Raw genomic sequence first — 23,806 nt, forward strand, 5'->3', positions numbered from 1 at the left:
GTCTGATGGTATCGTTCTTTAGTGCGTCCGCCACAAACTGCTCCTTGGCCTGATGTTCTGATTTGGAGAGACAGTAGATATGATCACAATGAGGTGTTGAAACGAGGTATAGATCAGCGGGGGGAGTTTCCAAATTGGGCAGAGCACCCAGTGGTGATTGGGGGATTCACAGTACGCAGGTGGTAGAGCTGGGAGGAGACCTTCTCCACGGCACCTGGATGGCTAAAGGTGGCTTTAAGTTTAGTTACGAATGTCTGGTAGGTGAGGGCAGCAGCAGCTGTGGTAAAGAGATGGGCAGCGCCCATTCTGTGGCTTGCGGTCAGGAGCGTTCTTAGGCAAAATTATGAGTGAGCCCACTCCCTTGGATGAAAAGTATTCTCAAAAATGAATGGTCTTAGGATGTTTTACTGTTGGCATGAGACAGGACTGATGGTAGTGCTCACTATTTCTTCTCCAGACTCTCCCTATAACTACTGATTGTAAGTCGCTCTGGATAAGGGCGTCTGATAAATACTGTAAATGTAAATGCTTCATCAGAGAAAATGACTTTGCCCCAGTCCTCAGCAGTCTAATCCCTGTATTTTTTGCAGAATATCAGTCTGTCCTTGATGGTTTTATTGAAGAGAAGTGGCCTCTTTGCTACCCTTCTTGGCACCAGGCCAATGAGGGGCCACTGAGCAAAGCAATGCCCCCACACACTGCTCCCCAGGCACCTGTCATGGCTGCCCACTGCTCACTAAGGGTGTTGGGTTAAAAGCAGAGGACACATTTCGTTCTATACACCATGTGCTGTGCTGCAGTGTTTCACAATGACAACCACTTCACTTTTACGTAAGGTTTTTGATGATTCGATAAATTATTGATTTAGGTGCAATCTTAGTAGAAGCAATATCCTTGCCCATAAAGCCATTTTTAAGCAAAGCAGTGTTGACTGCACGTGTCTCCTTGCAGGTAACCATGATTAACAGAGGAAGATCAATGATTTCAAGCATCACCCTCCTTTTAAAGCATCCAGTCTGCTATTCTAACTCAGTCAGCATGACAGAATGATCTCCAGCCTTGTGCTCAACAACACTCTCACTTGTGTTAACAAGAGGATCACTGAAATGATCTCAGCAGGTCCTTTTGTGGCAGAGCTGAAATGCAGTAGAAATGTTTTTTGGGGAATTACATGAATTTTCAAAAAGGGACTTCATCTGATTACTCTTTATAACATTCTGGAGTATATGAAAATTGCCATGATAAAAACAGCAAACTTTGTGAAAACCAGTATTTGTGTCATTCTCAAAACTTTTGGCCACAGCTGTAGAGCCTGGTAGACAGCAGAAGAACACACCCGCTCTGGCTTACAAACTAGTGAGGACACAGCTGCCCTTATTCTCTGGCACCATATAACAGAGATGGTTCATAGCCACACACACACATCTCAACATGGAACATTCAAATATTTACAATATTATCAATCTCATTTCTCTCACAGATTTCCTTTCCCACTTAGATGAGCGCTTGTAGCGCGTGCAAAGTATGCTGGTCCAGTCAGGTTATCTGGTCTCAACCTCTGCATTTAACCAATCACCTTAGTCATAACCGCAACATTCCGATTATGAGTCCGCTTCCTTACCCACTAGACCAATACTAAAAAGCTAAGGCTGAGTTTGATAATTAAATGTGCTGCATTACAAAAGAAATTCAGCACTAAGATAAGCACAATGTTGTGCGCATCCCTGAATGTGACAGTCTCAGGCTGATGCAGCATTTCACAATGATGGATGCGTCATGTGAAAACTTGAGCCAATGCTGAGAAAACTTCTCATCGGCATCCAAGTGTGAATGTTAGTAATGGAAATCTCTCATGCCAATCTGCAGATGTTTTACCTTGCCTTGTTTACATCGAAACGCACTCAGGTGCGGCTCCGGGAGGAACCATGGCTTGATTTGAGAAAAGTGTTTCCCTCTTTTCAAAACATAATTTGCATAATTTACGTGACTCGCTAGCTGTGTTTAATATTGATGCATCTTGCATTTATTTGAGCCGATTGCATTTCTTGGTTTCAAATGAAATGTTTCAAAAATACACGGACGTATATAGAAATGTGCAGTGGGGTGGTGGGGAGTGTGCTTTTTATCCAGTTTAGGAAAATAGACCAGCAGAAAAACAGGCTGATTTACTTTTCATGTTTTGTTCTCATTCCTTTCATCTGGGACAGAAATGTTCTCTTCATTAGCCTGCGATGATGCTCCCTCGGATGATCTTAAGGAGGGGGGGGCAGCTGGAAAAGTGCAGGAGGCGCGGGACGTCAAGTATGTCCTGGAGTGGCAGCCGAGCCGAAGCTGGGTTAATCTGCGTGTGAAGCACCGAAGTGCCGTCCCAATTCCAATGACACCCTCGTTCTCGGAGCTCTTATTGTGACAGCCAGGTGCAAGCAGCATGTAATCCTGTCATTTTCACAAACACTCGCAATCAGGGCGAGAGGCGTTGATTCGGAGGGACAGCACAGGTGACAGCTGAGAATAGGGAGAAAGAGCGCTGTCGTCGCCGTCATTTTGTCACACACGGTCTTCTGTACTGAGGCCACCTATCCACGTTGCCACCGATGGAAATCACAGCCCGGCTGAACGTCTCCGAGCTTGAGGAGAGAAAGTGGGCTGGCCCTGCCCTGCTTCCCCGCCCGCAGCCTACGGCCCAGTGCAAAAACATACATGAATAAATCAACATGCTTTAAAGAGGACACGATGAAAGACCGCTGAAGTTCAGTCTGGCAAGCGGCGCACATCCATTCTCCTTCACACACATAATTCTGTTTTTGTTTCGGTTTTAAGTTATTTATTATCTGTTTCCCCCCGGAAATCCTGCTGAAGTAGTAGGTCAGCTTTATATTTTCATAAGAACTGTAACTTATGACCATGCCCTACCTAATTCTGGGCTACATGCCCTCAAAACAAAGTACATTAACACTAAATCCACACTCAAAGTACACTACACACATCTAAAACTTTAAGTTTCTCTTTTAGCGATTGTGAACTGACTTGCAAAAAGTGTTTTTTGTGTTTTTTTTTTTTATTATTATTAGCTGTTCCTTTTCATTTGTATTTTTTTATTTACATTTAAATTTTAATTTAAATGTAATATTTTTAATATTTCTGCCCTTTCTTACTTTTCTTACTGCAGCTATGAGAGTTAACGCTGCAGTTTGGCCTCCTGTGGAGCAGCATGACATCTCTGAGCTGCTTTTAGTGGGTAGCATGACATCTCTGAGCTGCATTACATTTTATGTAATGATGGCCTCATTCATGTTTTTCACTGTTGTAAAATTTAAATGCTATTAAAACTTTTTAGTTCAGCCAGCCAAACATAGCCCCTTTGCTACCCACTCTGATGCTTCCTCTTTCTCACTTTCTATATTCTAGTCTTTTTGTAAAAATCTTTTTTTTTTATTCCTAATATACTGTATAATATGATACTGTTTCACTCATTCTAAGTGAACGATGATTTTAAGAATACGATGAGTTCCAAATGTTAAGTTGTCCTCCACTCCTCATTCCCCAAATGTCAGTGTGATTGAATAAAACGAATCTATCGAAAGAAAAAATGTACTAACCATACAAGGCAGAAGAGGTATCTGGGTCCAGATTTCTTTTCAACATCATGTCAGTCACTTCGAGAATAATAATTTCATGGTTTTCTATAAATGTATTTATGCAAAAAAACATGATAAATAATAATAATATCATAAACTTGACTTGTGGGGTGCACCGGGTCAGTGTTCCAGAGTTTTGTGTTGGTCTAACGTCACCCTGGATACCTGATTGTTTCCATCTGTCTTCAGGTGTGTAACTGTATCCTTCTGTGTCATGTCCATGTTCGGTCATACAGCACGCCAAAGGACATTGCAAGCCCCATTCCCATTTCCTGCCCTGCAATCCCTGACAATAAAACCATGTTATTCTTGGAATCTGCTAAATTCATACAAAAAAATGTATCAATGTAGCAATGCCCCCCTCTGTGTACAATAGCTGTTGTGGAGGTAAATAATTTCCCATTCCTGTATGCATGTGCAAATGCATGTGCGTTACCTGAACAATACGACTGTGATGTTCCTTTTGGGCTCAGTGACAGGTCGAAGCCCCAGACGGTCGGCATAGTCTACCTCCACATTGTTGCATTGTTCACTTTAACTGAGCTGACACCCCCAGTCCTTTTCTTTCACCTCTCCCAGGTGCCTTACCGGCATCTCACACCTCTCCCACTATTTCCCTCTGCCTCTCGCCATTCACGATTTTATCTGTTTGCATTTGCAACCATGTGTGAGACACACACACACAATGCCACCTTTGTTTCAGTGGCGCCAAGCCTGTTTTGTCCAGTGCGTGTTCCAGCTATTGCAGCTAGGCCCCCAAACAGAGCCATCTAGACAACGCGCCTTTGTTGCTGCTATTGTCACTGGATTGTTCCTCTGCCTTCAGATTCAAATTGAGGTGTGCAGCCCTCTAGCAAAGTCCTCCAATCCTGGCTTTCACCTGTTAACGGACGCCAAATAAAGGGTTCTTTTCTCCTTGTCAATTACATTATGTAGAAAAAAAAAGGGGAATTGCGACTGAAGCCGCAGGAAGACGGCCGCCCGCTTCCTGCCAATTACATAGTTGTTGAGTGCTGCTAACGAAAGACCACAACTTACAATCCAATTAAACCAATGAGTGGAACTTTATTATCTCATTATGGCACAGTGAGAAAAGAGGAAAATGAAAGCACCGAAAACAAACCGCATGCCATCAATATGTCATCAGTAGAAGTGAAAAACATTTTCTAAATGAAGACATTTTATTTCTCAAAAACTTCCACACATTTTATGTTGCTCTGGTAGGGTGGGGTGTGTAATTAAAATATCAGCAGAGAAAATCCCATTTTATCCATTGTATTGACTCTCTGTGGTCCCCAGATGCGGCGTCTATCATTAATTATTAATTTCATGGAATTTGTTATTGTATTCATTCTAAGGCTCATGGTCTCCTCTACTTCAGCTCCATGGAAATTGAATCTCTTCACTGCTGGTGCAAAAGTAGCATGTCGGGTTTCTCCTCAGGGTAGGTGAGGCTTAGCAGAGGAATTAGATGAGAGGCTTGAAAGTTGAGATGAGAAAAGGGCTGAAGAGGCTGTCGATTCTGCCGGCTCTTTCAAAAGGCTCAGGTGTGATTTCAGCTGGGGCAGTAAGCTGAATCGGGTGTCCATTACAGACCAGCTTCCATTCGAGCTGGGAAAAAATGAGGAAAAAATAACGGTACCTGTGGACATTTGGTCTATTCTGCAGCTGGTCCATTTGTGACAGTGTCTGCTTTTCAGTTGCCGATAAGCAATGTGACATTTAAAAGCCACCATTTCAAGAGCAATGAGAGCAACATTTTGCACGGTTTGTAGAAGGTCCATGTTTTGAGACCTTAATCCTTTTCTGTTTAAAATATATAATACACGGGTCAAGAGATTTGTGTCATTAAGAAATTTCCTTGTTTCCCATTGAAAAAAAATACATTAAACGAGTTTGACTCAAAATATTACAGAATAAATAAGAAATAGTTACCATGTTAGAAAGTGACAGACTTGCATTAGTGAACACAGCTTTGGAACTGTAATTGAATATTGAAACTCTAAACTAAACTCTTTGGAATTCTAATTGTTGCTACATTTCTATTAAATATAGTGAAGTGAAGTGATTGTCATTGTGAAACACTGCATTACAGCACACGGTGCACACAGCGAAATGTGTCCTCTGTATTTAACCATCACCCTTAGTTAGCATTGGGCAGCCATGACAGGTGCCCAGGGAGCAGTGTGTGAGGACGGTGCTTTGCTCAATGGCACCTCAGTGGCACCTTGGCGACTCAGGTTTTAAAACGGCAACCTTCTGATTACGGGGCCGCATTTTTAACCGCTAGGCCATCCATTCCTTTCAATAATCCATTCATTAACAGCCATGTCCAGCTACCAGTCATTTACAACATTTACAGTGTCTGGGCAGGATTTATGAGCAATCTGTTGTCATTATAGCATGCGAACCCACATCTCATCATATTTTTGTATGCGAGTCTGTCCTCAAAGGTTGATATGTGCCTAATGAAGGTTATGCTGCTTTGACTTTCCCTTTGTGAAGGGGAGTATTAAGCTGCCTGATTATCAGTGTTACTGCTGTTAATGGATCAAAATGACCTGTATACATTGGTCAATATACATCAAGATACCTATCAAAATTTTTTGATTTCCCAACTCTTCAGGTAACTTCCTTTTGTGTTTCTGCTGAAAAGACTGTAACACAGTAGGCAATTAGCATTTTTATAGGTTTTTATTTACACTGAGTTTGTATTCCACATTATTTAATTAGGCCATGAAAGTCATTATAGATTAAATTTCATAGCACAATGCTACAATGTGTACTGTACTCACTTGAGCTGAATGGTGGTCAAGTATTTTATCCCTTGGCCATTTGTACTCAAGTGTGAGTAAAAATGTGTGTTCTTCTGTCACTCGCTGAAGACTCTATTCAAGAGATTCAATATATATATACCCATGTGGCATCTCTGAATGGTAAAGGAGAGAACAGAAAGGTGAGGTGTAGTTATTTTTTTCTTATTTTTCCATGAAAATGTATTCCCCCATCTTCAGCATGCCACATCCTGGCCAGAGAGAGAGAGAGCTCTGCCGAAAAAACAGGTCATTGCAGTCAGACTTCTAAATCAGGTACTGGAAAGACTCTTTCTTAAATGTTTGTCCATCTGTAGGTTTGTCTGTCAGACAGACGGTTTTGTGGCCAGTGAGTCAGCCGAAGCCCCATGGCCCTGCAAACAGAAGAAGCACTGGATAGCTTCGGACACTGACTCAGTATGTGTCAGTTGCTTCAGGACAATTTCTAATGAGGCTGGCGCTGCTTTTGCTGTGGTTTGGGGGAATATGTGAGGGGGTTTTGAAAAGGGGGGGTAAGGGAGAAAAACGAAGCTCATGTTGGCTGGAAAGGATGAGAAGACGACAGCATAGATGCACAACTCTGTTTACCATCTACAGCGCAGTGCAATTCTGCGATTGTGCAATTGATGCTTTTAATCATGCCAACAGTGACTGTTAAATACTTCAGTACAAGACTACAAAAGAAGACAGCTTACAAACACTGATAAAAATGGCTTTGCACAGAGACATTTATGACTTTCTGTTGTATCTGTGCATAGAAACTGGTATTGGATGCCAGCAGCTCATAGAAGGACCTATTGCTTTGATATTTTTCATACTGCTGTGAAACAGCCTTGGTTTTGGAGGCACAGTTATTGTAACAAAAGCTAACAAAATCTAAGATTACTCAAAAACAATACATGTAAAAACATAGAACGCACCATAAACTGTGAAATGTGAAAATATTTTTGTATAAAACGTGGCTGCTTGATTTGGGTCGTATGTTTGAATTAGCCAAGGTTTCATGAATTAAATGTAATGTCATGTTGAGTGATGTGTCGGCCATTCTGTTGTGTTGTAGTTAAGATGGGTGTAATTTAGAAACAGGACTCTACCCCTTATCTACTACAGTGTCTATGTAGAACATCCAACAAGTCAATCCAGTCAGTATTGTAAAGATGTTCCCCCAACAGAATTGAATGTTTTATCAGGATCTGCATCTGAGTTCTGTGTCTGTAAAGACTGGTGTTGATTTTCACAGTGCAGCAGTAATTGTTTGCATGCTAATAACAAGGTAAGAAAAAAAAACCTTACATTGTTGTTATACAGGGTATACAGCACTCTCACAATCAGAGAGGCAGAAATGATGTGCTGCTGCACTGCACATTTTAATCTTGTTTTTCATCATTGTAAATGTGTCCTTACAAAGCTTTCAGAATCACCAGCAATTATCATTGCGCATTTCGTCTGAAAAGAACAAAGCACACTTTAGACGTGTTTTCTTGTTATTTATTTATTTATTTATTGCTCCCCTTTCTTTTAAATGTCACCAGTGGACAGCCTGATTCATGGAAATATTCCCCAACACAATGCATCAAAAAAAGTGCTGTCAAAAAGTCATTGCTGCACACAGCCCAATGAATTTGTGCTTTTAGAACAGCATGCTGCCGCACATTTCCTCTTTCTCGCCTTCATCCCATTAACACCATTACTTCACGGTCAGTGGCGAACCCACATCTCATCATATTTTTGTATGCGAGTCTGTCCTCAAAGGTTGATATGTGCCTAATGAAGGCTACGCTGCTTTGACTTTCCTTTTGTGCAGGGGAGTATTAAGCTGCCTAATGATGAGTGTTACTGCTGTTTTACTTCCATCGAATTATTAAAACACAGCCAATTAACTTGATGAATTGTGGTAATTAAAGAGTGCCGCTTCATGTGACTGTGGCACCGCCAGGTGTGTAGTGAATATATAACTGATCATTCTGCCATTCCCTCAGACATTATCCCTCAAATAAACTCATGCAATGCCATTATGATGTGTGTATGTGTGTGTGTGTGTGTGTGTGTGTGTGTGTGTGTGTGTGTGTGTTTACAGCCTCTTTGTGTCGTATTTCTTTGCGTAAGTGGCTCCATGTGCACATGACATTCTTTTTTCTTCTCCTATGATTTAATTATGAGTCACACATTTCAATGAAGAAAATGACTATTAGCCAATTGGCTGTGCACCGGCGGGGAATTGTGTATGTTAGATCCTCACTGATTTGAACGGGAATTAAGTCCTGCTGGAAGCGCTGGCTGTCAGAATCTGACAGTGGCTCTGTCTCAACAGGGAGTTCGCTCCATGGCAGCTCTGCCCATGGTTAATGCACACACAGTGATGTCTCTCTCCACTGTGCTCCTCTTCATGGCATATTGTGATGCGTTTGTTATGTGGAGAAACTAATGCAATGCACAGTGCCATATCTGCACTGTAGTGGAAGCAATGTTTTTTCCTCTAATGTCGGCATGACACCTTTGCCAACCAAAGGTATAACTTTCAGAGCAACCAACACACCACTACACACTATCCATCATTATGGATATATTTTGAAATACCCAAGATGGGGTAGAAGGATATAAAGATTGGAAGGGTAGCCTTATGCGAAGTTGCCCCACCCTGTTCCCTGTGATCTACCATTTCAGCCCTTAATTTACATTTACATTTACAGCATTTATCAGAAGCCCTTATCCAGAGCCACTTACAATCAGTAGTTACAGGGACTTACAATGGTAGGGATTTGAACCTGGGTCTTCTGGTTCATATGCGAGTGTGTTACATACTAGGCTACTACCACCCCTTCAACCCTGCAGTACAAAAAAGTTTGCAGAACAGAATCCAACTCAGCAGCGACATCAGAGCAGGGACATCAAAGATTGCATTTTTCACCTTCTTAATCTCACTCCATTGATTATATCAATGTATTTCAATTCATCTGATGTTACCTACATACAGAGGCATGACACAATAGTTTCAAACTTTTATATCACAGGTACTTGTAAATATTATATGTAAAATGGTACCAATGTTACAAGAAACTGTAATCTCTGCACAGTTTTGGGTTTCCTCTCATGTAGCATCTCTACCTTTTACTACCCAGTTCTTCAGAGAAATCGGGTATTGTGGAACTAAGAATAAAGCTGTGCAAGACTCCAGATCTCCAGACAGTGAGTTTATCTCATATGGAGGATGTATGTTATTTATGCAGAGTAGAATTCAAAGTCAGAGGTCAGAGTCTCCCAGCTGACATTCCCATGGTTTAACTTTGGTTCAATATACACGCAGCATTGATTTGGAAGGAGGGAGTAAGAAATTCTTTGAGTGGTGCTTCATTGTATTTATCTAGGAAATCAGGCAGATGGAAGATTTAGTCAAAATAAAGCCCATTTAACAATCATTCTTTACTACCAGAAGATAGCAACAGGACATCTTGTATTAGGAGGTTTACCACTTACAAATTGGCTGGGAAAACAGGAACCTGAAATACCCCACAGTGCACAGGGATTATGTGGGTATACAGTCTATTATGTGTATTTGTGCTCAGTTGTGTTGCATCTGGCTGGAAGGAAATCTGTAAAAATGTTTGACTTTTGAATGCTCTTGCGGAAAAATGCCAGAGAGCAATGCACAATTGTAATCATCCACGGCGCTGAATGCACCTGCATTCCCCCTGTAAGTGGTTTGAATAACACATACATTTGATCACTGGGGAAATTAACTTGTGCTGCTAAATGGGATTGAAATGGTTGGAGTGGCTGAAACACCCCCCACCCAACACCCCCCTCCCACCCCAAAGTCAGTCTCAACCCATTTGCACATCAGAGGAGGTAAGTTCCCCTTATCATCCCCACAGTAATGCTAGACAAATCAAAGCATCAAAACATGGCATAAAAAGCAGCCCAGTTCAACCTGGGCCGGCGTACAGCAGCGCATGACACTCCGCATTCGCGTCGACATCAAATGCGCTGACTTTTCCGTCAGTCCTGGAAACACAAACACCTACCTGTGAAGAATTTCTGATCTGGTTCATCATCTGCTGGATTATAATAAACAGCGAATGCAAAACATTATGTCTGGTTCATCTGCAACTGCATCTAATCTGCAAAAAAATCTAAGACCCAGTGAGGTGAATGGTTTTCAGAAGCAGAAGAGCTGGCTGTATTTGTATACACGTTTTTTTCCTGCCACTTATTTGTCTTGCACATTCTATATTCTCTAAAATAACAGAGAGAAAATGTATTAATCCTCCAAACTTGGAGGATCCCCTCTGCTCAGCAGGCACTCAAGGGTTTGACTGCCATCTAGCGTTCCATTATAATACACAGAGAGCAGGAGGAATGTGCTGGTTTCTTCATGTCTACGCCAACTGTTCATCAATGCATGCAAGAGAAGAATTACCAACAACAACAATTCTGGCTTCCACTGATGCAAAAAATTGCTATGTAATAAATATTTGTTTTTATTTGAAAATTACTTGGTGGAATTATTTTTTTGTGGAAATGAACTGTTCTGAAATATAATGATTTCAGTACTAAATGTCTGCATGCTGTATGTGTCGTAAATGTCAGGTACCTGAGGCCTGATGAAAAACACTGTTAATAGAGGATCTTTTTTTTTGTTCTAGGAAGTACAGATGCCTATTCTCCCATCTTCATTTATTTCATCATGTACATGATGTCTTATAGATGTAATGAATGTATCCTAGTAGGACAGGAACATTATGTGAATCCTTTGCAGGGCCAAGCCTCCGTTGTACCCCCTCCGTTTAGATTTTTGCATCTCTCTCTCAATAATTAAAACACATCACCTGACGACGGAGACTTGCACAATCAAATTAACATTTTCTTAAAATTTACCTTCATTTAGAGTGGTGAAACATGAACAGATTTGGCAGTGGTGGCCTAGCGGTTAATCAGAAGGTCCCCACACACTGCTCCCCGGGCACCTGTCATGGCTGCCCACTGCTCACTCAGGGTGATGGGTTAAATGCAGAGGACAAATTTCACTGTGTGCACCATGTGCTGTGCTGCTGTGTATCACAAGTGACAACCACTTCACTTTTAGATTTAAGGGTACCCCTGGCATAGGTAGTATAGATCAAAAGTTCATGTTTGATGACCAATCATTTATCATGCGAGCTCAATCCAACTTTGACTTAAATTATAAATGATCACTTAACTTAAATTACAATTATCTTTTTTTATTTTGATAGTATTAAAAGTAATTTTGCATTAAAAGTAATTTAATCCTGCTAAGATTTTTTGTACCTGACAAATTGTATCATATATAAAATTTGGGTATTATTCAATGATTCCTCTTTCAGGTGATGGAAGCACAGATGCACAACATCGTGAATAAGGTGTCTTTAATGAACAAAAGAAAACTATAGCCCAAAATACACAAAATAAGAAATAAAAAAGATTAGCAGCATAACAGGGGACATTAAGTAATACACAATGCATGACAGGGGTGTGTGGGCACTCCCCTGCTTCTAAAGTAAGTAGCTGTGGGTGATTGGGAGTTATGCATAAAGCAAAAAAGTTAAAATCTTTGCACATGTATTACATGTATTTTAGTCACTGTGCATGATATACCTGTCCAAGCTCCCCTGTCCACATTACAACAGTTGGCTGCCCTGAAGAGATGAACGGCTGGTCCGATGGGTCTTCCTGGTGCTTTTTGGGGTTTTTTTTGGGTTTGCTATATGGGCTCAGGAAGGGGCAGTTCACCGAGGAAAGTGTGGTGGACCTAAATTCCGTTATTGCTTTGTGTCTTGTGCCATCTCTTAAGAATGACACACTCAAAGTTGAGGTCTTACAAATAATATTATTTCATTGCTCTTTTGATCATGTTGTTGTTCTGAGAGTGAACTTTGTCTTAAATAATAAATGAGTCCTAATAAGTAAGTATTAATAATAAAGTAATACATAATACACGGGTTTCCTCTTCCTCTGTATGTAAAATGTAGTCATGAAATTGAATGATTTCTAGTTTATGTTCTGAGCTTAACAATATTTTTTTTTGTTTTAAAAATTCAAGTCAGAATGTTATACTTTGAAAGAACAGGGAAAAAATTAAGGCCCAGAAAAGATAAAATATACATCAAAGATATTTTACTGCTCTGATTTAAGGTTGGGTTTCGACTTTAGCAATTTAAACAAAATGGTTTAGTACATTGAGCTGTGCTGATTCTTCTGTTTGTATCCTATTGTAATGAAATACTCAGCACCTGTAATATCTCCTTTGGGAAATCTTGCTTTTGCAGAATCCCCAACTTTGTAAAGCTCCTGTTCTGCTGACTGAGAAAAAAAGCCTCTCTGGGTGTGTACGTGTGTGTGTGTGTGTGTGTGTGTGTGTGTGTGTGTGTGTGTGTGTGTGTGTGTGTGTGTGTGTGTGTGTGTGTGTGAAGAAAGAAAGAGAGATAGAGAGCAGAAAAAAAATCTTCATAAACAAAGACACAGAATAATCAAGAAGAAAGTTGACATCTTTGATCATCTCTGGATCTTCTAATGGTCTTTTTCAGGTATAAAAAGATCCATCATTCAAGTCCATGTTGAATTGTCCCAACTCCAAATTGCCCCGTCTGTCCCTGTAACCAAAAGTTAAAATCTTGCAAGGACAGCACTTCCTCGACTGTGCAAAAGCAAGTCAGCTACTGTACCAGTATATCAAGTTAATTGCCCCAGTTCTTGTTCGTTCAGAAAGCTCACTACTGGGTGGGTTTTTTATTTAGTTTTGAAGTTGAACTCAAAGACAGGTCCATAAATAAACATTTAATTAAAACATATTTTTGCTATAATAATTATTAACCCAGCCACTGCGAACTCATGTGACAGTGTATTTCTTGGTGCAGGTTCCATGGGAAGGGTTGCGTCAGGAAGGGAATCCTGACGTAAAACCTTTGCCAAATCATTTGTGTGGACAACCAAACTGGCTGATCTGCTGTGGGGTCCCCTAATGAGAGGACTTGGAGGACAAAGAAGAGGTTTCTACAATTATTATTAAAACTGGCATTCATATATGTCTTTTCATTCTGATCTGCCTTATCCTGTTTTTTTAACCAAAATCTTTAGCTTTCACAAAAACATCCCAGAATGTTTAATATTTAAGCAATGTGATTGACATTACACATAATAATTTGACAATCACTTTCACTGATATGAATTGTGCAATGGGATGAACCATAAAATAAGCAATTATGTTCAGTGATTTAATATCCAATGGATTCAAGACAAAGGCCTGTTAATGCTGTAAGATTGGAAATTCCAGGTTCATGGCATTTTGTGCTTTTGTCTTTCGTGAAGGTCCCCCACCTGTATCTTTGTGCGACATTCCGAAACAAGAGGAGTCAAAAGCCAGCAAATGGCTTGAAGTGTCAATACAAATCCTTATTGGTCTGTGGGAACTTTTAGGGAGTCTAAAGTATAAAAAAGTTTTCTCTTGTGGGCTGAGGCTCTCTTCACTTCCTGCTTCATTGGGAAGCTTCTGAGTCTTACTTTTGCTCTTTGTTTCTCGAAGGCCAAGTTGTCTCTCATCAGCTTGGTTCCTGGATTTTTTCTCACTTCCTTTAGAAACTAGAAACTGTTCATTCTTGTACACTCTATTGTGCCATGCCTCTTTCATGCCAAGTAACCTCAGATTAACTATTTAATAAAGTATGAACGTGAGTCACGTCTCGGGGTGCGATGGGGAAGGAAGCGCAAAAGCTGGACATCTTTATTCAAAAGACTTTATTTAAACAGATATTAACAAGGCACAAGGGCCAGAAAGAAAACAGAAATAAACTAAAACAAAACCAGAGGCGTGTGACTCTTTCCTCTATTCCAGGTTGGGAATTTTAAAACAGACCAGGAATCACCTGTCACTGTCTTCCCCTTCCCATCACAGAACGCAGGTGCGGCACGTTATGTGACATGTTTAATGTGACCTATAACCTGCTTGAAAAAGTTCAAATGAATTTCAGCTGTCCTCTGCGAACTATCTTTTTCTCTATTTACTCAGTTACCTACTGCAGAAAAAGCTGTGGTTCACAGAGACCTCCCAAAGTATCCAGTGTAGAGACCTTATTTAAATCCAGGTAATCTTATAAAGGGATTTATTGTACAAACAAATAAACGCCATACAAACACGACTGGGGAAGTGGTGGCCTAGCGGGTAAGGAAATGGTTCAGGTTCTGAATAAAGCAGCAGCAGGTTGAGCACTGAACCAGCATCAGAAGTGGCTTAAATCTTGAAGAAATCTTGGAAGACGAAAGACTTGCAAATGGTGTCAGATGTAGTCAGTGTCATGGTCTAGATTACGTGTCCATAAAGATGTTACTGGTCCATTTGAAGATCCCTATAGCTGTAGTTGTGACGGTGGTGGTGGCTTTGGTGACCCTCTGGTTTGTTTCATGGTATGTCCTTGTTAAGCAGTTGTCAGGAACCAGGATTTATTTGCTGGTCTCTTCACTGGGGTCTGCCAGTAGTCTGGGTGCTTGATTCCGTGTCTCGGAGAAAAACAAACAGAAGCAGCGGCAGACGGTTGCACTGTACGACCGATACTGAAATATGTGGTTATAGTGGTACCCTAACTAGGACAGCCTAACTAGGGTGAATTTAACTTTGTCTGTGTCTAACAGGGGACTCTGTGATAAACTGGACTTTATAATTGACACTGCATCAAAGTGAAGTGAAATGAGGGTCTAGGATTTTAACAAAAACCCAGAGATAACAGATAGGTTTTGAGATTGGATTTAAACACTGAGACTGTGTCTGAGTCCCGGTCTGTGTCCCGGACAGTGACAGGCAAGCTGTTCCACAACTGCAGAGCTCTATAGGAGAAGGATCTGCTCCCAGCTGTGACCTTCTGCACCTTTGGTACCAGTAGTGACCCAGCACCCATTGATCGAAGGGGGCGTGTCGGTTCGTAAAGAACCAAAAGTTCACTCAGGTACTGTGGGGCGAGACCATTTAGAGCTTTATAGGTCAAGAGTAGGATTTTGTAGTCAATCCTAAATTTGATGGGTAACCAATGCAGTGATTGTAAGACTGGGGTGATGTGGTCAAATTTCCTGGTTCTAGTTAGAACTCTGGCTGCAGCATTCTGTACTAGCTGGAGTTCTGTACTAGCTACTCGTGCACCTACTAGAGCATCCAGACTGTAATGCATTGCAGTAATCTAACCTTGATGTAATAAATGCATGGACCAACTTTTCTGCATCACGCGTTGAAATGATATTTCTTATTTTCTCAATATTTCTAAGGTGAAAGAATGCTATCCTAGTGACATTATCTACGTGCAAATTGAATCAGAGACCTGCATCAATGATGACACCTAGATCCTTCACTTCAATACTCGGTGAGATAGAAAGGCTATCCAGGCTTATTGAGTAGTCAGTAGTCAGCTCAAAGACAATTCACATACTCAAAAACATTCTCATTATTTAGTATCAGACTAAACAATACCAAACATGGCTTATTTAGTGTATAAAATCCATTTTATACCAATACACTTAGATAAAAAGACAATTGTTGGATGCATGATTGTAGCGGAACCAAGATGTTAGTGCATTCCACAGTCCATTAACATCCCTCCAAAGATAACCCTCACAGACGAGGACAAGATGACCAAAAGATGACCAAAAGACAAGGACAAGATGACCAAAAGAATATCCTGTTATTCTCTGGGAAACAGTGGTACAGAGAACATGCCATCAGAGAAGGAGGTAAGTCCAGCCTGCTTTCAAAAAAAAATTCTACTTTTAAAATTAAAAACCAAAAATCCTCACTTATTGTCATTTTAGCTCTGGTTGACTGGCTTGAAAATAAATTTCTTCCAACTCTTTCCAACTCCTCAGTACCACCTCGGTAAGTAAGCCTCTGGTCTATCTCCGCATCAACCACTGGACCTCCTTATGGGAATGATGCCCCCTAGAGAGCACATCTACCCCTTCACAGTTTCAGAAAGGAATACATTCACCGGTCAACATCTCCAGAATGATCAGTGTTGGGGTTTGAATAGATTTCCTCTCCCATCTCCACCAGTAAACTCATTAGCTGGAGTCATTCATCACCAACAGCAGGTCCCATGGGGATTGTGCAGACCCATGAACTCCTGTGGAGGTCTTACTGATGACCGAAAATGCACAAGGACATCCAACATAGCATCAACTCTAAATCACACATCCCCCACATCAACTCCTGTTCAAAGACCAAGACTCCTCAAACCAAAGTACATCCTGATTTGATCTGGAAACCATCCTATTATGGGTCTGCTTCCTTACCCACTAGGCCACCACTGCCCAAATGCCCAAATGAAATCACTTTGTACTGTATAATTCCTTACCAGAGCATGAATTTTTTTACTTTTTGAACTCATGACATTTTGACGAGCTGCTTGTGACTTTTAGATTTGTGTGACTGTTCTTTCAGTGAAGATCACTGAGTGGGAGGTGTTGTGGCTCATGGTTAATCTGATTTGACGAGTCTGTTCTGTGACCCTTGGAGAGACAACCAATCTCTTATAGCCTTGTTGGCAAAATGTAAATATACAGCACTGGACTGAGGTCGTGAGTGAATCCTATTAACCAGTTTTGAACATTCTGTAATTATTACAAGGGAGCATTTGTTCTTTGCTTTGAAAATGTGAACATTTTCTGTATATGTTCTGCATTTGATATCAAATGAAAATGTAAATGGTAAAATCCCAGTAGAAAGGACCAACAAATCAAGGTTTATTGGCCTTATTTGATATATTTCTTATATTATACAGTCAACATATTGTCTGTGCAATTGTTTTTTTGCTGCTCTTATCTTAGCTCTTATCTTGTACTGTCCACTTCCTGCCGTGACATGTAAAATCTTATTTTGTTTTTGAAATGGTTTAGAGTTTGGTTTAGGTTTTAATTTAAGTAAAAGAGCATTATGCACCGTTATGGCTATCCAATTATTTAAAAAAAAATGTGGTTAGGGATACTGAGACCTTTTCAAAATGCATTGAAGAGTGTAAACATTTCTGATAAAGCACCAAGAAATAGAAATGACAAGGTCTTCATGACACCTCCTTTCCACTGTTGGATATTAATTTTTTTCTTTCTATCTAAGTCAAGCTGATGTATAAAAAGAACATCAAACCTGTGTCTCCAACTCTCAACTTACCATCTTCTGCATTAAACCTACATTATTCATTGGATATATTTTGTATATAAGTCCTTGGTGTGAAGAAACAGAAAGGTGGGTGAGCCATTTCTCCATTCCAACATAATGAGCAAAAGGACCGGTAATCATCACTTTTCAGCTAAACAATTAAAATAAAGAACACATTTTATTGTTGTATTTTTTGTAATAGTATATTATCATTTTTCAGATTTGGAAAGATGTGTTTATAATTTAACAGCCATGTGAAACCATAATGAATAATGTGTCCGGTGTGTTAATAACCAATTAATGGGTTGATCTCTACAAGGCTGGACAGGACTGTTCCTATGGTGTCTGCATGGAATGCTGGGATCTGCGATGGACTGTAAGAATGGGGGTGCAGGAAACGTGCATTGTTCCATATCAGTAGACAAGCTGTTGGACCGGGCCATTCATCACTCTGAGCTTATCTACATCATTTCCGAAGAGTCCACAGCTCTGTTTGTAAGTGAAGCACTGCATCCTGGAAAATGTTATTTTACACACAATTTGATATCAGTTAAATTTTGTATATTTCCATCAAATTTTGCAATTAACAGTAATATATTGTCTTTTGGGGACTCCAGTTATATGCCCACTTGTTACTATTTTTACAAAGTGGGTATAGTTCTAAGATTTGTATGTGGCTGAGTGACTATAATTACATTCAGCAGGCATATGTCAAAGGTTTTCAAAGAACTGATGTATTTTAATTTTTTCCAGGAAGAGACATTCATCCCCAAGTCCATGCATGCGCCGCAGAACAATTGGGGACACTGCAACTCCAAAACTCCACCCATGCCTACATCTAAAAGTGATGTACAGCAAATCTCTGTAAGATCCATCATGGCAGGATATAGAATAGGGGTGCAACAATACAGATATTCCACTGTACGGTCCACGGTTGTTGGGCCACGGTTTCGGTTTCTTTTCGGTACATGCTTTGTGTGTAAAGAGGACAATGCACGGGTTATTTTCTTGTGTTTATTTGAAGTGCCATGTTAGGTCTGTTCAAAAGTATTTTTGATAGTTTTCATTTTATTGTTTTGTTGTTGGTGGTTTGTGGACAATTCTAGTTTTGTTGGTTTGAAACAGATTTGAAGACAACCTTGTTGTGGGGTGGGTGGAGCAATCATCCTGTTCATAAAGATGGAAATCCCACCATCTGTGTGAATGTTTCTCTTCATGGTTTGACTTAATTAATTGCAAGACTGAAATCCCACAGCCCATAAAGGCATATTATACTGATCGCTTTGGTATTTTACAGAATACCATTGCACCCGTAATATAGAACAATGTTCTTAATGTTTGGGCCTTTGGTCAGCCTATACAGTCTTGGTTTTATTGCAGGACAAATGGCTCCTCCAGTCGGTCCTAATTCTCATTCGATTTTGGATGGATCCTCTGAAGGAGCTCCAGTCATCTCTAGATCGCTATGATAATGCTCCAAGTGCCCTTCTCAACAAGACTAAGTGGATTTCAACTAAATTGATGAATCTGAAAGAAGGTGTTTTGGTCCTCATTAAAAAGGTTTGTTAGCACATCATGACACACTGCACTGTGAAGTACTATGAAATGGACAGCTTTGACATCTGGTCTATTAATACACATGTTGACTTAAATATGCTGCTGTTCTCATGGCTGTAAATATAAATCTCCACCTGTCAGATGCTGGATGAAGGAACACTGGATCCAGGCAACAGCGTGAGCCTGACTAGCTTCATGGTGCCCTCTGATGAAACGGAGTATGTGTTGAGGGACTACAGCTTGCTCACCTGCTTCAAAAAAGACGCCCACAAGATCGAGACCTTTCTCAAGCTTCTCAAGTGCCGCCAAACAGATAACCTCAGCTGTTCCCTTTTTTAGCAGCAGTTTCTCGGCTGAGGTCTCTCCAGCAAAACTCATAAACAAATTAACATTTGCACACTGTCATCCTAGCTGACCTTCTAAGCTCTTGGAAATAAATTTGTTCTTGGTCATGGATGCCTGTCTGAGCAGTAAAATAAATATTGCGTTTCACTCCAATTTTCCTCCATTTAATCTTTGAGCACAGAAACAGATCACTTGCAATCATCAGCCCCGGTGGTAAGTGCTATGGAGCTCAGTTAAAGGGAATGGATTGAAATAGATGCTACACAATAAATATGTAAATGAATCAGTGGGCAGCAATAGGGCTTCAGTGGCTAGTTACCTTCATGCATTACTGATTTTGTTCATTAGAGTGGACTAGTGTGCGATATTGCCACACAAAATGTTGTCCATAGTAACACAAGGAACACTGACAGTAACACTGTCAGGAGAGATTTTTTTTTTTTAATACAACAAACCTCAAGAATGTCAGGAGCTCAGGGGTTCTACTGATTTGTATCATATAATTGCGGCAAGCTATGTAAAAAGAGAAGATACCTTATGAGTCTTAAATAACATATGTCGGTCATAATTTGGACATCATGAGCATTGTAAAATCATTTTTACAATGCCCAATATTGCCTGATTAAGGGTTATACTATTGGTGTGGTTCTCTGGACAGAGTGCACTCATCCACACTGCACACTGGCCTCCAAATTCCACAGATCTCAGTCTGACTGAGCATCTGTTGGATACGCAGGCATCTGATTCATGCAGACCTCAATTCACAAGAGATCTGCTGCATGGTGCCAGATACCAAAGAGGTATTAAGAAGTCCATAGCTCCACAGGTAATAGCTGTTTTGGCAGCACAAGGAAACCAAGAACACAGACAGAGCACAACCCACTCCCAACCTTTTGTGGGGGGAAAATGCTTCTTGAAGCTTTACAGGGAGTGAATGAAAACATGAAGGACACCGCGTCCTGAAACACCTTCAACATAAATTGTGAAAACCTGCCCCTTTCAATACGCTTCTGCGCCACAAACAAATGAAGAATCTAAATGTGAATTTACTGCTTCAGTGTCCACCCCTAAATGTTTGTTCAAACTCTGATTTCAATGTTATGCCCTGCATATGCTCAGAATTATTAAAGTTACATTTATTAGATCAGCCATTGTCTAAGTTCTATTGTAGTTTCCTGGCATTTATCAGAAGCCCTTATCCAGAGCGACTTATAATCAGTAGTTACAGGGACAGTCCTCCCCTGGAGACACTCAGGGTTATGTGTAGTAATTGGGTGTTTGAACCTGTGATTTTGTTCATAGGCAAGTGTGTTTCCCACTCGACTACTACCTCCCACACTACTATAGCTGGAGAGTTTGGATAGGCATTTGAGAATATATAAATTAAATATATAACGACTGAAATCCACCACAAAACAGTTTTTTTTTGTTGTTGTTGAGAAGGATGTGGATGTGGATTATTTCCCTTCTGTTTTTATTAGACCAGTAGTTTTAATATTGTGGCTAATCTGTGTTGTTGCTTAATAATTACATGTGGAATTGCAGTATAATGTGATCGAGCATTCCATTTTAATGCAGTCTTGATGTCTTGATGAAAAAAAGGTGTCAACATGGACTTCCTGCTTGTCGGTTATTTGCCAAAAAAATGTTAAAAATGCATGACTACTCCCACAAGTTATCTGGGTGAGTGAAACTGAAGGACGTTTAACACAGGGTATCACACTGCCTGAGGTAAAACAGAAAATGTGGGGGTTGAGCAATGCTGCCAGAGACTTGCACAGAGGAGGAGGGGTGAAACAGGCCTGGTGATCGATGGAGGATGTGGGCTAAATTATGCTGATCCTGAACTTCGCTGAGGAGTTTTGATTTGCCCGGATCACACTGCAGCCCTTTCATCTGTACATCGTTCCAACAGCTTCAGGCAAGCGTGGATTCTTCATACAGCTTAACTGCTTAAGCGACACCTTCAGAGTATTGAAGTCTCGCCCCGGTTTTGTCTCGGCCATCCGAGTAGATCTAACAGGAGACACATCATTCTCTTTTACAAGGAACATGGAGGTTAGCTTGTCAAGCACTGCACTTCATTCAGCACACCCCAAAATAGTCTCTTCTATTTCATAAACACAGGAAAGTGGAATGTGGCAGCAGCCTACAGGCAGCCTGCTACAGCTTTTGTAATTATTTAATTCATACAGATGTTTACGTAGCATATAAAGAATTATAAAATATCAATATTGTATGAAAGAATATTCAAAAATATTAACTGATATGCTGTATGTACAATAGTTTTAGTTTCAGTGTTTGACAATTCACAGGTTTATATGCAATCTCCTGTTACAAACACTTGTGAAACAAAATGGTTTATTTTAAAGATCTCATTCGCTTCAAGCACTGTAGTGTGAAGACCACATAAAGTCACAGAGCGTGGTCAATGACTGTTGAGTTTCAAGGTGCAGAAAAGTGGCCAGCATTCCACTAATTCCATACCTGGAGAGTTCCAAACTTCTCAAGCTCAAATGTAAAGGGCCTTTTAATGGAATGGATTTCCATGGCACACCAGCCTCACATCACCTAACCCAGTGGCAAGCATTAGATGGAGTGTGCCTGGACTGTGTAGCAGTGGAAACATGCCCTATGGACTGAAGAATCATGGTTCACTGCTTTGCAAGCCTGGGTTTGGTTGAGTCTGGGGAAAAAAAAAGTCGCCTGCCTGTCAGAATTATACCAACAAAAGAGGATTAAGGCTGTGGCACTGTTTTTTAGAGTTTGGGCAAGGCCAGCACTCCCCAGTGCACAAAGCAAGGTCCATAAAGTGTATTTAAGACTGCTCAAAGATTGAATACACAACTGAATATACACAGACATGACAAAGTGAAGTGATTGTCACTTGTGATACACAGCAGCACAAGTGTCCTCTGCATTTAACCCATCACCCTTAGTGAGCAGTGGGCAACCATGAGTGTGTTACCCACTAGGCTACTACCACCATGTCCAGTATGACGATATCCACGATACCTCCAGAATGGTAGAATGTACATCAACAGACGTGGGGACTAATGAAAAACAACATGGTGAACTGAGGAACTATTTTTACAAAGTGGGTATAGTTCTAAGATTTGTATGTGGCTAAGTGACTATAACTACATTCAGCAGGCATATGTCAAAGGTTTTCAAAGAACTGATGTATTTTAATTTTTTCCAGGAAGAGACATTCATCCCCAAGTCCATGCATGCGCCGCAGAACAATTGGGGACACTGCAACTCCAAAACTCCACCCATGCCTACATCTAAAGGTGATGTACAGCAAATCTCTGTAAGATCCATCAAGGCAGGATATAGAATAGGGGTGCAACAATACAGATACTGAGGAACTTTAGAGGCTGAATTAAATATATTGGACAGGAATTTTAAATCTGTGGTATCTGTGATATGGTGGTGGGCCTAGCAGGTAAGAAAGCTGACCCGTTATCGGGGAATGGAAGAATTATGGACGAAGGTACACTGTTCTGATGAAGAACATTTTCTTTTAACATTGTGTGGTCGTATGTGTGGACGGGTCTATGTACATTGCTAACATTGCTTACTTTGGGAACACTTGACTACAGGACACGACTACTGCACTATGGCAAAAAGGCTAGCCATTAAGAGGCAGTGTGATGCTTTGGGCAATGTTCAGGCAATGTTTACTAACTACACCCCTTTATTTAAATGGTATTTCCTTTCAGCAAGACAATGCATACTGTCACACCTCAAAAATGGTTAAATAATTGGGAACACAACAACACATTTAATGTGTTTACTTAAAATTCTCCAGATCTTATCCAGTCAAGTATCTGTGGGATGTTCTAGAAAAACAAGTCTGGTCCATGGAAGCAACACCTTGCCTCAAGGACTCCAGCATCATCTACAGACAGCTTGGTGCCAGATACCAGAGCATACCTTCAGAGATCTTGTGAAGTCCACTCATTACATTTACGACATTTAGTAGAACCCTTTATCCAGAGCAACTTACAGTGTGCTTTCATGTATCCATCAATGAAATAATCAGTTCTGATTCACTAGGACTCAAACAATGAATATAATAATTTTGTTCACTCTGTTATTCACTTATGCTTAGTCAGACTATAAGAAAGTTACAAGTTAGTCTAAGTATTCTCTAAATAGGAACGTGTTAAGCTGCCAAATATATATGTGAAAAATATTCAGCGACTGTGCTGTTCTGACCTCGAGGAAAAAGTTCATTCAACCACCCAGGGTCCAACACAGAGAAGAGTCTAGATGAAGGACCAGGCAAGGGTCATGGAGTG

The 23,806-nt window shown here is 40.5% G+C and overlaps 1 protein-coding gene across 1 annotated transcript; it reads left to right on the plus strand.

Moving 5' to 3' along the window:
- The first annotated feature begins 5,062 nt into the window (after window positions 1-5,062).
- On the plus strand, window positions 5,063-19,493 carry LOC114792111 (somatolactin-like). The gene is made up of 8 exons (XM_028982992.1): window positions 5,063-5,082; window positions 6,769-6,868; window positions 9,548-9,637; window positions 12,261-12,298; window positions 17,924-18,092; window positions 18,351-18,461; window positions 18,978-19,157; window positions 19,296-19,493. The coding sequence occupies exons 1-8, from the start codon at window positions 5,063-5,065 to the stop codon at window positions 19,491-19,493; spliced, it is 906 nt and encodes a 301-aa protein (XP_028838825.1).
- The last annotated feature ends 4,313 nt before the right edge of the window (window positions 19,494-23,806 follow it).

This window comes from Denticeps clupeoides, chromosome 6 (genome assembly GCF_900700375.1).
Source record: "Denticeps clupeoides chromosome 6, fDenClu1.1, whole genome shotgun sequence".
NCBI classification, from domain to species: Eukaryota; Metazoa; Chordata; class Actinopteri; order Clupeiformes; family Denticipitidae; genus Denticeps; species Denticeps clupeoides.